The 17920-nt window shown below is 32.3% G+C and overlaps 1 protein-coding gene across 2 annotated transcripts in view; it reads left to right on the top strand.

Annotated features, from left to right (window-relative positions):
- LRBA (LPS responsive beige-like anchor protein) overlaps positions 1-17920 on the top strand; it is a 767039-nt gene that overhangs the window by 220841 nt on the left and 528278 nt on the right. For both annotated transcript variants that reach the window (XM_060116154.1, XM_060116148.1), the window contains exons 32-34: positions 1020-1098; positions 3482-3615; positions 10622-10683. In XM_060116154.1, the coding sequence (XP_059972137.1) occupies positions 1020-1098; positions 3482-3615; positions 10622-10683 (275 nt within the window). The remainder of the gene's footprint in view (positions 1-1019; positions 1099-3481; positions 3616-10621; positions 10684-17920) is intronic.

Here is a 17920-nt window from a genome sequence, read left to right as displayed (position 1 = left end):
AAACATAAAGGAGGTAGCTCTTGTATAGGGCAAGGTAGTTTGAACATTTTGTGCTATAAGACGGTGAGTGGGCATTTAACAATACAGATATACAAGAGTAAGGACATCTGGGTGTGTTCATTGGAGAGTAAAATAAGATCACATGGTGAAAATTAATTTTACAAAGTGGTTTGAACAAAGATAGGGACATAAAGTTGTAGGAACTAGAGAGGGAAGTATATACCAGGTGGGAAGATTGACCTACTAAAATATGGGAGATGGAATGATTAAGGGAATCATTTCTGCAATTAACATAAATTGAGAACCTTGTATTGTGTCAGTTTGTCTAGGTGCTAGAGATTGATGGATGAAAAAGATGAGATCTCTGCTTTCAAAAAGATTAGTATACTAGCAAAAAGGACATTTAAAAAACCAATTGAAATACAATGTGACAAATGCAAACAACAGGTTACTTACTAATTACAGTGAGGACACACATGAGGGAGTGTATTTTCTGCTTATATCATTTAAGAAAGGTTTCTCAGGTGGTTATTGCATAATGTTTGCTGGACTACACTCAGAAACATTCAGGGTATAGCAAAAGTTATTTGGTGGCTGAATAAAGACAGTTGTCATGGTAATGAGGCATACCTATTTAAGCTAAATTTGGAATTAGCCCTTTCTGTTTTTTGCTTCAGTTAAAAAAGTTTCTAATTGTAAATCTCTGTTGCCACTTGATGTTCAGTGGAAGGAATCATGACCCCAATTTAGTGAGTCAGAATTTACTTTTCTATTACGTTTTCAGCTGATGGGTGGAAGGACTTCTTGGTGTGATAACTGAACTGGTAACTGAGATTTATATATTAAATGATTCAAGAAAAACCTTGTTAATTGGTAGATTTTAATGTTACCCAAATCAATAGGCATTTAAAAATGCAGTATAGTGTGTTTTTTGGTGACTTGCTATCAGGATATGTTTTTTGTTTGAATTTTTGTATCTAAAAACAGAAAATCCCCTAAATGTTTATTTTCTTTTATAGGTGGTAGATCATCTAATGCAAAATTACCTGCAGTTCCAACAGTTGGTTCAGTTCCACAAGACCAAGTTTCGAATATGAGGTATTGAAGCTACTAACTTGGATATTTGTGATTTATTCCTTTTGATGACTTAAAAATGTCTAGGTACAGGGCTTCCCTGGTGGCGCAGTGGTTGAGAGTCCGCCTGCCGATGCAGGGGACACGGGTTCGTGCCCCGGTCCGGGAGGATCCCACATGCCGCGGAGCGGCTGGGCCCGTGAGCCATGGCCGCTGAGCCTGCGCGTCCGGAGCCTGTGCTCCGCAGCGGGGAGAGGCCACAACAGTGAGAGGCCCGCGTACCGCAAAAAAAAAAAAAAAAAAAAAAAATGTCTAGGTACAATTTTTAGAAAAATTTACTTTGTTTCTTTTTTAAAAAACATGCATGACGTTTAGAGGCTTGGGAGTATTTTAGAAGTTCCTTCTTAAAGATTATGAGATGTAAAAGATTCCCAAGAAGTAGCTTTTTGTGATTAATAAATGTGGAATGCATAACAAATATTTAATTTCACAGGTAGTTAGTAGCTTCTGGCTTACGTTTCATATGATTGTAGATTGAACATTTGGAATTCATTGTTCATCTTCCCTAGAAATGCTGAAATAAGAAGTTTATATTGATACTGAATTATAGATAGATTTTTACTGTCAGTTATCTTGTTTAATTGGGTATATGCATTTCAAATTCTAATTTGGAAGGCTGTGAATATATTCCACCACTAGGGCCTTTGTGGCTAGATTTCTTGATCTGCCTTATTACAATTGGAAAATGCATAACACTTTAAAAATAAACGTACTTGGGTGCTACAAGTGTAGGCTTGTAGTTGTGATATCATCCGGGGATAAGAGGATCTATGAGATAAGTAGAGAGAAATAGTTTTATGGATAGTACCTGGGAAGAGATGGTTATTGAGCACAGAAATTTCCAGCAGCTTACCTGTTGATAGTTTCAGTAGCATCTCTTGTTGGTTGTATGAATAGAAAGTACTCTTTGTAGGAATAGTAAATAAGTAATGGCTGTTTATATATGTTTGGTTTCATAAGTTAGAAACAATTTCCTGAAATGCAGAGGGCTTGTTTTTTTTTAAATTCATTAAATATATATATATGTATACAGCTAGATATGGATCCAACCAACCACAGATTGAAAATATTAAAACAAACTTTCCAAAAAGTTCCACAAAGCAAAAGTTTGTCTCACACTGGCAACTATTTTTTTTGATGTTTCTTTTTTTCATAGTTTTCTTTTTTTTAATTAAAAAAATTTTTTTAATTGAAGTATAGTTACTTACAATATAGTTACTTATAGTTACTTATAGTATACTTATAGTTACTTACAATGTTGTGTTAATTTCTGCTGTACAGCAAAGTGACCCAGCCCTACATATATGTATATATATTCTTTTCCATTACAGTTTGTAGGACCTTGTCGTCCATCCATTTCCACACATGATAGTTTGACATTGGCAACTATTTATATAGCATTTACATTGTATTTACATTGTATTAGATATTATAGGTAATTTAGATATGATTTAAAATATAGGTTATATGCAAATACTATGCCCTTTTACATAAGGGACCTGAGCATCCACAGATTTTGGTATCTGTAGGGAGTCTTGGAACCATTCCACTGTGAAAACCGAGGGACAGCTGTGTGTGTATATACGTATGGGTTTATGTGTGTATACATGTATATAAGAATATATGTACATATAGTCACAAAGAGATATATCGAGTAAACTGATATCATTATAAATGTGCCAGTATACTATTTGCAAGTGAGAAGTTGTTCAGATTGCATTAGAAAGAAATTGTTTATAGAGATAGATGTTAGTGAAAAAGAAGATAGACTGATTCTTTCAGTTTATAAACATTATTGAGTTTGTAATTTATGCTGCAGCTGAGAACTTAGAAGTGAAGGCATAGTTCTTGATCTGAAGGTGCTCATGGTTTAATGGTCAATAGAAAATTTGTTAAATGATTGATAGTTTGTTTAGGTTGTAATGGGGCTAAAATCAAGTGCTCTCTACTGGCCAGTTAAGTCTTGCCGTAAGAGCTGATGTTTGGAGTGGTTGTTAACCAGGTTGTTTGTGAGGGCTAGGGGTGGCAATATACAACAGAATAAAAAAGGATATTCCAGGCAGAAGGAATGGTGTGCATAGCAATAGTGAATCTTTAGGTAATTTTAAAATTTTCACATAATTTTCCAGTTCTATGAAAACTCATTTTAAAAACTAGAAAACTGAGAGCAGCTGGGCCCATGAGCCATGGAGGCTGAGCCTGCGCGTCCAGAGCCTGTGCTCCGCAACGGGAGAGGCCACAACATTGAGAGGCCCGCGTACCGCAAAAAAACCAAAAAAACAAAACAAAACTAGAAAACTGATAAATACTAATGAATAACACGGGTAACTTAACATCTTTCTATTAGTATTACAGAGAGGCTCGAACATGCTTTGGAAAAGGCAGCTCCTCTTCTACGAGAGATATTTGTAGATTTTGCACCTTTTCTTTCTCGGACACTTTTGGGGAGCCATGGACAAGAACTGCTTATAGAAGGAACAAGTAAGTGATTTTTCTTTCTTCATATATATATTTAAATTACAGGGTTGAAAACTGAAATGAATAATAAGAGATGCATGGAGTTTTATTGTTTGTTTTCAAGCTTTGACAAGGCTTCTCAAAGAGTCTGTACATATCTTTTAAAGAATATGGCATAACTGCTGTTCTAATCTGTTCAAGGTTTTTTTTATCAGTTATTTGCATGAGATTTGTGTGCATTAGATTTATTACTGTGTCTTTTGGGGAACAATAAAAAAAGAAAAAAGTATTGAATGAAAGAACTAAGAAATGTTTTAATACATTAAAATTAACTATGAGAATTGAGAATTGGAGACTGGTGTTATAGTAATAAGTGGGGTATTTACCTGAGATTTTACTTGAATTTAAGATCTATATAAACAATAGTGTATTGCTACATATTAGGAAAATGAGGAATGCATTATTTGTCTCTGTTAGTGGAATTGTATTTTACAAATAAGTAGAAAAAACAGTAGTATTTTACTCTTATCTTGCTTATATCGTACATAGATTACTGGATCTTTTCTAGGTAGCATACTTTGAGATTGTGTCAAACTAGATAACATGCATAATAAGTAAGTTGCTGCATGGATTGGAAACCATGCTATTTATGGAATGGATGGAGGGGTATTGGGACTTTTTTTTTTTTTTACATGAAGCACTTGTCAAATAGTAAGTGTCTTCTAATATTAAAGAGGTTAACTCAATCAAGTGAAAGTAGACTTACTCTGAATTTCCTCAGACAGCAGGAATCAGTTCAATAGAGATCAGCTTTTCAAATGATTAGTTCTATTTAAGAGCTTAACAGACTGACTTCAAAATACAAATCTTCATTCCCATAGCTAGAAATTTTTTAAGGAGAAGCTAGAGGACTTTCATCAATGATAATGTCAAATTGATTTTTTTCATTCAAAAGTGTTTGGACTAGATGTTTGCTAAGTCTGACTTGTCTATATCCATGTTTGATGGTTTAAGGATAAGACACGTATTCTCCTAAAGCTGAAAAATCATGGGAAAGCATAATTATCTGTATGCAAGTATCTTTAAATATCAACTTACAGCTTTAGTTATCATGACTTTCTGTTGGTTATCAGTCACTAGATGATCTCCTAAGGAATTTCTTAAAACTTGTGAAAAAACCCCCTCTTTTAATAGAAATAAGGATATAATGGTAATCAAAGTTATAAATAGGTTAATGTTCAAGATATCTGTATCTGAGTGTTAACTATGGGATATCAGCACTTTATTTGACCCTTAAAATATGTATCTATAAGAGTAATAATCATTAGCTAAAATAATAATTTCATTATCATCCCTGCTGTAAATTTATATGGAGTTGGTGATGATTGATATCAATTCCATATAGTCAAAGAATAGCATTAAATTTATTTGGAAAAAAGTTCAGGTTTTAGAAATACTGAACTAAGTTTGCGGTGGAAATTTATTTCATCTGCTGAAGGATATAATTGTTTAGCCAAGGACTATTTGACCTAATGAAGTAATAAAATTTGAAAGGAAGTGAATTGATACATTGAAGGACTTCACTCTAATTTATGTTTCACATATCAAACATTTATTCTTTTAAAGTGGTGTGACAACTTTTTAACTATATTTGATTTTGTAACAGTAAAGTGAATGTATTAATTTTAGCCTTTCAGTGTAGCAAGACATTTTGGCTACTTAGTTGATCTTTGAATTTTATAATAGACCCAGCAAAATAGTATCACCTTAGATACTCAGAAGTATTAAACTTGCCAATTCTAGATCCTGGAACAAAATTTAATTTAGAATCAATTTCTTATTGGTAAATTCTGATAAAATGATAAAAAAGAAGATGATGCACTATTGCTCGTCTGTAAACTTGAGCAGTGACTACTCCTTGGTCTGTGTTCATAAACATAGCAAACAAATCTCAGAGTTTTATATAGCTTATGTATTTTAAGTTGTGAGGAGTCCTCTGGGTGGTGGTTTTATACATTGTAAAACAGGAAAGTTTTGAAGGGAGGTGATTGCACCATAGTTCTGTTCAAAAAGCATTGGACTAAAAGGCAGGATACCGCAGCCCTTGTCATTCACTAGCCGTGTGACCAGGTACTTGAAAATTTATTACTTTAAAATTTTAAAAGTGATTTTTATTAATAATTTTTAATGAACATTTAAAATATTTACAAAGGAGGAATGGTAATATCCATGAACTTATTTTTGGCAACTACCCAGACCATCTTTGCTTTGCCATAATTGTTATATCCACCTCCCTTTGTTTTGCTTTAGTGTTTCAATCAACCCCAGACATCACGTTGTTTCACCCCTAAATAATTCATAATTCATACAAAAAAGATATTTTCTTACATAATCATAATTGCTGCTATTATACCTAATAATATTAATAATAATTCTGTAATCATCAGCCCATATTCATCTTTATTTAAAAGATTTTTTAATATTGATTTTCTTCCAATTAAGATCCAAAGTCAATTTTACTGAATTTGATATGTCCCTGAAGTCCATGTTAATGTCAAATAGTTTCCCCCTATTCTTCCTCTGTTTTCATGTTATTGACTCATTGAAGAAATATGGTTGGTGGTTCTGTAGAATGTTATACATTTTGGCACTCTGTGGCTATTCTTGGTGATGTTATTTAACAGTTTCTCTTATTTTGCGTATTTTCTGATGGCTTGAAGTTTAAAAGTTTAATTAAGATGTAATACTTCATGTTACATCATGCCTAAAGTCACATATTTTCTGATTGGCTCAATTTTAGCGATATTAACCCCCTTTTTCAAGTGGTTATAACCCGTTGTAAGAATTGATGTTTTATTACTTTTATTTTTTAAAAGAAGTCTTCCAAAAACAAAGAGACGATTACTTTTTTAAAAAGTTTGTTTTATCTGACAGTTACCTTAAGTGATTTCATTGGACACTTTTTATAAATCTAAGGTTCATTATGAGGTCTTTGTGATCTTAATTTTCCTATATCTTAAAACATTTTGCTAATTATCATTACTCATCAGTTATTTCTAGCTATACTAAGGACTAAAATAATAAGAAAACAAGAATACTGGAATTGCCCCTATAATCATGGTGCACTAGGAAAACAAATCATCACTCTTGGATTACCCTCAGTTTTCTTACTGCGTTGGCCAAAGTATTGCATTGTAGTTTAAGAAAATATAAATTTGTTTTCTCAGGGGGATCAAAAACTGGTATTTGGGGAGGGCAAAAGTATCTTAGACATTACAGTGGTTTTTGACCTTCTAATGGACAACAGTACATCTGTACAGTTTATCTTTAGCATTAAAATTTCATGGGAGCACAGTTAAGAAAAAATGGTCTGAAATGTTCCTTAGGCTCCTCAAAAAAGGTTGAGAAATATTGGTATAAAAGAAGTCTGTGGATACCATCTTTGTGGTCTTATTTTTAGCTTTCACTGAATATAGTTAAGAATTCAGAATTTTTTATTTTCTGCCCATAATGGTGAGGTGAAAAAAAATTGACAGGAGAAGACATTTTATAATTACTAGACCAACTGTGGGTGAATTTGCAGAGACAGGGAATAGTACTCAAAATTTTTATCAAATCAGGACTTCATTAATGCACAGCATATTTCTGTGGACAAAAAAGGAAATTGGTTTTCTCAGCATCATGTCATTCAATAGGAGGAAGGGCTTCATTCTACAAAATTTATACAATGTTTTGTGACAAGAACCTGGAACATCTCATTTTGCTAAGAAGGCGCGTGACAGTGTTCATCCATCGTTCAAGATGACTGTGCACCACAATTTACTTGGTGCAGTTCTAAGTGAATAGATACTAAAGCAGGTATATGCACGAAGACAATTGGAAGGAAAAGTTCATATAGAAATGAAAAAAATAAGTTGATTAATCATTCTAAATGGTGTTTATAACCTAAAGAAGAAAATATTTTGGAATTCGAGAGAAAAGAAAATGGCTGTTCTCTCTACAACAAAATTTTGAATAATCCAACTTTTCCAAAGTATTGCATTTGGTGTTGTTAGTTCAAGAAGAAGGACCAGAATTAATGATAAAGTTGCACCTATTAGAATTTTATTTGAAATTTAGAAGCAGTATTTTTAAGATGAATATCGTGTTTATAGATTCATGAGGAGCAGTTAATTATATCCAAATTATACACAAATACTTTCAAAACCTTGAAAACAGGGAAAAAATTTTGAGTTTATTATGCTTAAATTCTTACTGAAACTTATAATAATGTTTACACCATTGCTTTAGCTTTTTGTAAATTATTTAAGGTGACTTAAGATAAATAAATAAAACAAAAAACAGGGTTCTTAATGTTCCAGACAGTAAATGCTCATGACCATTTTTCATGGTACACTTGAGAGTTTAGGTATCTCAGTGCATTCAGATGTTGATAGCTTAATACCTGGTAAGCCATTTAGTACTTCTGAGTTTAATAGTATGGAAAAACAGTGGTAATAGAGGTGGGATAAATAGTCTCTGGTGGAGAAATTGAAGTGGTCTTTGGTTGTGAAACACCAGAAGAGTATAAACCTCTTGGCTTTGACATTTTCAGTTTGTCTTTTTTGAGGAGACTAAAATTCCATATTGTTGAAAAATCAATCAAAGCTAAAACCAAGAAAACTGAACCCAAGGGTCAGATAATGAGGCTAGTCAGATCTCTGAGCCTACAGTACCTTGTTCACTTTCTGCTAAGTGGGACAATAATAGGATTTGTGTGTGTAAAATGAAAATTGATGCTTCTGCAACAACTTACAACTTCACTCCAAGTGTTGTTTTAAGGTCTTCCTTTGGGTAATCCTTAGAGTCTGAATGTAGATCTGAAGACAGATTTACTGATTTATAGGTCATTTCTTGCTTTTTCATCCATGCAACCAGTGTCACAAAACAATTTAGGTCATAGAGAGATGTGATTAAGTTGTGAAATCTGGTATCAAGTCCCTTATTGGGATTATTTCCTGTTTATTTATTCCCAAGGTTATATATTTTTGTTTGCAGTATTGATGCCTTTTAGGCAGGAAGCTTAGTATTAGAGGTCTAATATAAGCTCTTTTTTTGTCTCCTGAAGCCCTTTCTCATTTAAAATCCTCCTTTGCCCCCTACCCATGCTTTACAGATCTATAAAACCTCACTCTAAAAAGCACATGAATTGTTCTAATCAAACTATGAAATGTTATTTGACATCTTACTGTCCTTGAACACTCAACCCACTGATCAGTGGTTGTATCAACCTTCCTCTGGTTTTCTAATCTTTATTATTGAGAAATAAGACTGAAATAAGTAATTTTTTGAAAGTACGAGTATTGAACTGTCCTACAATATGCTGTAGAGAGACAAAGGAACATCTAGAAATCTTTCTAACTTTGAACGGCCCAAGGCCCTTTTAATCATTATTGTTCATTATCTGAGTGGATATAAAAGGCTGAGCCAGATCAGGGCCCAAATGCTTTGCCAGAAAAGGAAAGGTGGTAGGAATTCTGGTTTCTCTAGAATCGAGCACTAAGGAATAATGTCCTAGTTGTAGAAAGACCTGAATTTACTTGCTGCAAGTAGTGGCTTTTGAAGTTGAAATATATGGAACTTCCTGTAGTTGGGTAACATTTTATGAAAAGTGACAGGTTTTCAGACCAACAAAGGCTACACCAGCAATAAGAGATGGAGTATTGCTGTGCCCTTCCTTTCGGCCTTGGCATTAGCCTGAGGAGGTATGGTCATCTTAGCTCTATAGAAACAACAATTTAGTCTAGTTAATGGCCTGTTTGCTTAATGCATCATGTAGATGTTCTGTAGCTAATTTTCATGCCAGTGCTGACACTGTTACCATCATTTCTATGTTACACATTTTTACAGACACGGAGAAAAATGGTTTTGACTTTTCTAAAAAGTGAAGGGGGTGAACAACCTGTTTAACTTGAGTACTATTTGTAAGGCTACAGAATGCCAACATGTGGCCTCAGCAGGTATGAGGCACCATGACTAAAAGAGGGACAGAGAAAGAACTACAGATCAAGAAGATTAAAGAAAGGGAGTAGGATGGGATAGGATGCCCACAAGAACTTTAATGTGGAGAAGGAAATAAGGTAATTCTGTGGGGTGTGCGAGGGCCATGAGGAATTATTTTAGTTGTTATACTTAGTTTACTTCGAACTTAAACTTACGTTTGCTTAGAAAAATATAGAATAAAAATTTTAATTTTTCTATTTATTACTAGTGTAATTTAGTAATTTAGTGCTTTTAATTATTGGCATTGCTTTTTTAAGATACTGGTTATAAAATGTGCTTTGAATGTTCTTTAAAGTATTTACTTTATATCTTACTGTTAATCAAAACTAAAGAATTCTTTAGATAGTTATTAACTATATAAAACTTCCTTCCTGAGATATTTTTGGTGAACCCAAATGAAACATAAAAGAGAAATTATAAATGCATTTATTTATAAAAAATCAAGAATATATAACAGACAACGGCTTGCACTTCTGTTAAGGTTTAGAGTGAGGTCACAGGTCAAGGTACTAATAAGAGTGTTTGGGATGTCTGCTGCCATGAAACAAAATGGAAACTTGATTGATAGCTAGAGGGTTGAAGGGAGAGAGTGTGGTGGAGAAAGCAAAGGTCAGGGAGCCATTTCCCTTCTCTGCATGTATAACAATCAACTCTCTCCAAAACAAAATTTAGGTGATATTGGTCAATATGGCATATGTTGTGCACATTTCTATGAGTATTGTGAAATGTCAGTATATATGAAGTTGTAATAAATGTTTTAGTAATTTGAAAGCTGAAATGAAATTGGCTACAAAAAATGGTGATGGTTTTGATGCCAAGTTTAAAGTAATTACAGAATGTTTTGTTTACACATATGCTCAAATATGTATAGGTTGGGTTCTTAGCAAGAAGTTAAATTTTATTTTAAAACCAATTTGGACAAAGTTGTATAAGCAATCAATCCCTTGTTTTTTACTTTGTAATTTAACAAACGTTCTCTTTGATATAGGTCTGGTTTGCATGAAGTCTAGTAGTTCCGTTGTGGAATTGGTTATGCTTCTGTGTTCCCAGGTGAGTGACAAGAATACATGTTGGATTAAAAGTAAATTCTCAAGTGAGTTTGTTCTGCAAGAAAGTTAAAATTGATTAGAAAGTTTTGCTACAAAAGTTTTGTGTTTGCAGTTTTAAAATAATTTATTTGTGTTGCAAAAGGGTTACTTCTTGTGTTTGGTGCTAACAGTTTATTTCGAAGTGAGTGCTGAGAGAAATAGGATAGATTAATGAGAAATAGAGGTTTTTCGAGCCACATTTAAAAATGTCCAGATCAAATGGTCTTGAGATGGCTAAATTTCTTTGCCTTGCATATTAAGGTTGCAGAAACAGATGTATTTCTATACCTCGTGGAGTGCCACTCTGACTCCCAGGGGAATAATGGGTTTACTTCCCTTTTGTGCAGAGGTTATAAAATGAGTGATAAATAATTTTGAATTCTTGTCATTGCTAATTGTTTTTGACATACCTAGTAGATTTGGGAAAACATCAACAAAATGATGGCAGCCATCATAATAAGATGTAGTGAATAAATTCCTAAAAGTGAGGTTACTTTCATTGTTCAGAAACCTTATACCTCATGTGGTAAACTTTAATGATTTTTTTTTAAACTTATGTAAAAATCATGTATCCTGTGATATTTTCTTTTCTCTTTAGCAGTTAAACAGATGAATGTTTTTATTGAGAGTTTTTTTTTGTAGTCTTTTAAAAATGATATCTTGCTGGTAGTAAATTCCCCTACTTAAAACTTTAAAATAGCCTTTTTTAATAGGAAGAGTATTGGTCTAGAGGTCAAGGGTTCTGACCCATTTCAAAACCTTTGACCTTCATTTAAAACTCTCCTGGTTTACTTGCCTGACGAATAAGGATAATGCAAAATTAATGTTTCTTTTCATTGATTTATTCATTTTAGTGCCTATATTGCCAAATTTATTTAGACTGTGCTGATGGACATTTCATGAATACAAATTAAAGAATCATAGAAGGTGTGAAAAATCAATACTATGCATTGTCAATAAAATGCAATAAGAACCATTACTTCTAGAGATTACATCTAATGGATTTTTATAATGAACTTGTGAAGAGTAGTTATGTTTGTAGTGGGCTTATTATTCTTAGATTTAGTGAGAGTCATGTTTTTAAGTTAATTATCTACTTTAGAAAACTCCCATTCCTTTAAAAACTGACTGGATAAAATTTCCCATTTAGTAATCTGATTTGAAATAATTGGTTGTTTATTTCTTGAATGGAAATTACCATATACCATTCTTATACTGACATGAGATTACCCTTTAAGAAGCATTTGCTTACAGTTTTATATGTATACTCACAGCAGTATGAATTTATTGTTTATAGGGATGTAATTGTTTCATAGGTGAAGTTTGATAATGAAGTTTCACTTTCTAGGTTAGAAGAATTTAATGTATTCTTGATACATGAAAGCTATTTTAAATATAGTAGATTACACAGTGGAATGTTAGAAGCTGAAAAGATAAAGAATGACATGTTTTAAGACACCTATTTGTCATGTATGTCACAGTGCTGTTTAATACTATTCCAATCAAATGGGAATATGAAGATCACTTAGAGTAAGTTGCAAAAGTCAGATCATCTCAAAGTTTTGTTTAAATAAAACACATTATTGGTTTATTTGAAGTTCTTAACATTTTTTATGGGTTCTCCAGAAGTTCCACGGCATCTCTGTAAGATGTAGCACAGTGCAAAAAATGACATGAAAAATGAAGCCAGAATTAGCTCCAGATGTATACAGATTGTTCTGGGGTGATAATTACATTTTTCACTTTGAATTTTCCTAATTCAAAGAGGTCAGATTGGCAATCACAAAAGTGATTTATTTTGTTAAAAAGTGAACTGTCTTTTTCTACATGAAAGCTTACGAGAGATGAAATTGAATTTGAAGTCGACATTTTGCAGATATTGGTGGCTATGGCTTGAGTTTGACTGATAATTTGTTTTAGTCTGAGATAGGGTGGGAAGTAAACGGCTAGCATCTTGCTAAAATTTTAATTAATTTTGTAAAGAAGAGATGTAGTGGATTGAGTGCCAAAGATCGAAAGATCAGGTCAAAAACTCCTTTTTAATCACATAAATAATGGGATATGCTTATGAACTTAACATCTGCAAATTTGATTTAAAACTTTACAAATTAGTTGATGTTAATTTCATGGCAATCAGCCATGTTCTGATTATTTTTCTTGAATCCATTCAAAACTTATTTTTTTTGTATTCTTCTTAACAAAGTGTTTAAATCTGCCATATTTTATTACAGAAGAGAATTTAGAGCCTGAATTTAAGAAATGAGGAAATGATCACGTTTGGTTTGCTGTCATTAAGACCAAGTAGATCACTATATATTTTGTTAAAGCTTCAGCTAGGATCATATTTTTCAATATCCACTCATTCATTAATAGGTTTATTAGATACCATTTCATATTTTATCCCATTTAAATTTTAACATTTTAAGACAAAATGTTATTATTTAGAGTTGAAAATCTTTCTTAAAATATTTAGCATGTTATTTTTGAGTAAAGTTATATATATATATACTTAAGGTTTATTAAGTTATGTTTATTCCTATACTGAAAATAATTCAAGAGCTATTTAAGCTCCAAAACCTGATTGAAGTCTTCTTTACTTCTTTAAAATAAGACTGTATATACTCTTCAGGAAACTGTATATTCTCTGATGCACAGAAAATAATCGAAAAACTTCTTAATTATATTTCAGATTCAGTTTTTCAGAAGCATGTAACTTATTTTTGCCCAGTATTTGTTGTGTATGTGTATAAGCCTTGTGGAAATCCATATGAATTTAAAGAAAATGTTAAATAAATATTTCAAGTAATATTACTCCAGCATTGTGTAAAGTGTTTGTATCCTGCTCATTTGACATTAATATCATTTTTGAAGGAATTGACATTGTATTCAAGGCCACTTTATAAAAGTGTTATGTTGCTCATCCTAATTCAGTCTGACATACATTCCAATAACACTACCTCCCTTCTTGGGTTTAAAGCTAAATTTATGACTGCATTGTGAAGTGTGTCATTTAAAAATGGTTTCAACCCAAAACATCTAATAAATAAATAATGTGTACGGCTACTCAGTAGTAGACTTTCTAGACTAGAAATCATTCCATCGGATACTCAACAGTCCACTATCGGAGAGGGCTGTCAGATAAATCTTATGGTAGCTGCATTCATGTCCTGTAAATCACATATTATTGTCTGAGCCTTCTGCCAGGTCATCTATTCTTTTCCCATTTATCAGAAATGCATAGAGTATATAGAAAAACTAGAAGCACCATGTAGTCTGGCCTGGCATCCTGTGTGAGTAATTAATTAGCAGTAAAAGTTAATTTAAAAATAGTGTTAGTCTGATTTTTCTTCAATACATTTTTCATCAAAATATGTAGATTGTTGCTATTTTGGGAAATATTTCCTTTGCATGAAGGTAATAACAAAAGGTTTGGTCATTTCTTTCTATATCTCTGAATTATTAATTTTAAAACTATAATGTTCATAATAAGAGCCAGCTATCACCATTTATATGATTCTTTAATGTCTGTTTCATGTTTGAATTATTGCCATTTGAATTTTTTCCTGAATCTTCATAGTAAAGTGTTCCTCTTTTCTATCACTCTCCTCTAATTTCTTTTCTCTAATTCTGGTTTTCTTCTCCTTTTTGAGTTTATTCCTTCTAAATATGTGACATTAATGTTATTGCTCTTGGCTTTTTATTTCATGAGCTTTTCTTTTTTATAGTTGTGATGAGTATTTTGGGTAAAGTAGATAATTAAAAAAACAAAACAAAACCCGAGAGGGGTGGGAGAAAGCAAACCAGCTCTATACCATGGCACAAAGGCATCTTTCATTATTAGGCCTCTCTTACTGTTTGGACCTCATTTCTTATCACTTTGTTTTTGTAACTGTTCTCAAGCTATGCGAACTATTTAAAGTTACCCAAATGTGCCATCATAATATTGTGTCTTGGCGTAGGCTTTTTCTTTCCCTATAATTTCCTTCCTTCAAATTTGGTGAGTCTAATTGTTGGCTTCTTCTCATCACTCCGAACTCAGCTTGATTATCCTCTTAGATCATATCTATAGTTGGTATCTTTTTTGTGTGTCTTCATCTTAGCACTCATCATATCACAGATTTTAACCCTACCTATGCTAGTTTGCTACTTTTTTATTGCCAGTCTCCCTCTCTCTACTCTAGGTCCTATGAAGGTTACAACTATTTCTGTTTCATATACCTAGTATACTAGGTAAACTGTGAAGTGTGCCTAGTACCCAGCACAGTCCCTGGCATCTGATGGCTGCTCAGTGAATATATATGGAATAAATAAATAATTCAACTCCCAGCTAAATTGCCATCTCCTCTGGAAAGCTTTCTTTGACTCCTCTCTTCCCCACAACTCTTAAGCCTAGGTGAGGTATACATCCTAAGCACTCACTGACCCATCTTATAGTAATTTCATTCTTTATTTAAATTGTCTATTATTTTTTTTCTTTCCCGTTAGACTAAGTTTCTTAAAGGTAACCACTGTGTTTTGTTATCGTATCTCCAACATTCAGCATAATTACTATTCAACCAAATATTTATATAATTGTACAATTAATAAATGAATGGTAACATTGATCATAAACACTGTATTTTGGGCTTTTACCTTTTGGTCCTTTTTATTATGAAACATCCTCATTCTTTTGTGTGTTATTAAGTGTGTATTAATTGTTCATTTTGTCAGCTATTTTGTCATTGCCAAATATTGTAGTCATGTTCATTTATAAATAAGAGTCTTTTTTCATTTTCTTTTGGCTTAATCAGATTTACTTTTTAAAAAATCACAGTTATTGAAGCATAATTAACATACAATATATATGTAATATTTTACAATATTATATACAACAGTATATATACAATATCTTAAGTGCACAGTTCAGTGCATTTAGATATATACACAACTGTGTGACACCCATTTCAATCCAGAAGGTTCCCTGTGCTTCTGTAATCAATCCCTACCGGTATCACCTCAAGTTGCTACTGATTTGATTTCTGTTACTGTGCGTGCGTTTTACTTATTGTAGAACTTAATATAAATGGAGATTTACTTCATTTAACTGTGGTGCTTAACTCCTCAGAGTGTGCTGTATATAGGGTACACGTCAACCTTTTAAACTAAAACTCACTATCTAATATTAAGAAAATGGTGGGGTTTTTAAAAAGAAATAATTGAGTCAGTAAAGCATAGGTTATCTTTTGCTAACCACAAAATAAGAATTTTGAGTTTAAATTGCTCATTGGGAATATGAATGTCTTCTTAACTTCCTTATGCATTTTTTTTTACATATAAGGAAATCTTATGATATGGAGCTTTTATGCAGCAGTATTGTGAGGCCATAAACTATACTTATAAAAAAAAAACTTCTAAGTTTTTGTTTTCACTGTCTGTCAGGCTCAGTTCAAATGCTATCTCTTATACAGAGCTTTGTGTCAGTTTATTTGCCCTGAGTCCTCCTCAGTGTGCCTGCTTGTGGTATTTCTTTTTTTATTTAGCAGACATATACTGAATGATTTTAAGACAAGTCTCTCCTTTTAATCTAGTAAGAGAGACAAATAATTGTAATACAACATAGAATTTTTATGAGGACTTTAAGAGAAATAGAAGCAAATAGTAGGGGCAGGGAGTGGAATTAGGAATGGAGCATAAAAATGTATTTGTTAATCCCTATTTAATTTAACTCTAATTTTATTTCTGTTCACGAATAGATCATTTCAGGCTCCTTTGCCTTTCAGTCAAAAATTTTTTTCCGGGTTCCATCTATGTTTTTTTTATAATTTCATCGAGATCAATAGATATTAAAGTTCTTAAAGCATTTCCTCTACTCTTTGCTGTACCTATAATTTTCCTTGGCTAGATTTGTGGTAGCCAGCTACTTGTTTGATCAGTTCTCACTGTCCAAAATTTCCAGTACAGCAAATCCTAGTATGTACTGTGTGATGAAAATGGATGTTCTGTGAGAAAAGCACACAGTAGTAAATAAGCTTGGAAAATGTTCATTTAAATTTAATTAGGATCTTTACTGGAGGGCTCCTCAAGGCCTTTAGTCAATACATGTGTGTATGTGTGTGTATGTGTATAAAAAAAATATATATATATATATATATATATATATATATAAAATAAAGTGTATTGTTGAATCTGTTATGAGAATAATATTAGTATCTTTGATCACAAAATGCTTTTTATGGCCATAGTGTTTATGGATAATTTTTGTAAAATATACTTTAGGAAAAGCATCAGTGTTGACACAGTGAATAATGCAGGAAATGCCTCTTTTTGTATTCTGCTTCTGGTTTTCTTTGCTTCTCCAATGACAGTGATTACAGAAAATCAGTAGATTTGCAAAAGTACAGCTGTTTTTTTCATGAAACACTGTGATTATTTTTACTTCATTTAAGAATTATCTCAATTACCTGTTCTCTCTCCTTTGTAGGTAATTTGGACTCAATTTACATGTTGTTTCTGAAGGGATAGCTGTTCAGAACTGATTATAGTAAGGTTTGGTATTCTTTCTAGAACAACTTAAGTTTAACCAGGAGTGTGTGTGTGTGTGTTTGTGTGTATTTTTACACGCACATATATGTATTTTTATAATACTTACGTAGAACTAATCCAAGCTTAAGAATAAATTCAAATATTTTGACATCAATTGATTATATAGCTATTTCCTACATTGGTTGAGTGAATCCCATTACATTTTTAGTCAATATTGTGGCAGTTTATGCTCTGTAATCATGGTTAAGTGTCTGGCATAAAGTCTAGAAACTAGGGTCAGAATATATTTTATGTTAATGGGGTATTACATGCATTGTTAGTGACCCATTTGTAGAATCGAACTTCCCTATGCACTTAAAGATGTGCAAGAGGTCCAAATAAAATGAAATTAATCTGTATGCGACTGTCATATGATACAATGTCTGGTGAAATAAATTTTCAGTATTTGACAAATAAATGAGTAAAATTTTAGCAATAAAATTTTAACAATTTTTAATAGAATAAAGATTTAGTGATAGTTTATAGTTACACAGCTAAATTATACAGTGGCTGTTGCTCTTCTTAGGTCATCCATTTATCCATTCAAACAATTAGGATTTGAGATAGCTTGTAATCAAGACCTAGACATAATAAAAATATGAAGTCATTATTAGAGGTTAATTGGGTTAAAGAATTAA

Source organism: Mesoplodon densirostris, chromosome 1, assembly GCF_025265405.1.
Source record: "Mesoplodon densirostris isolate mMesDen1 chromosome 1, mMesDen1 primary haplotype, whole genome shotgun sequence".
NCBI classification, from domain to species: domain Eukaryota; kingdom Metazoa; phylum Chordata; class Mammalia; order Artiodactyla; family Ziphiidae; genus Mesoplodon; species Mesoplodon densirostris.
This window is presented reverse-complemented; position numbering and strand designations above follow the sequence as displayed.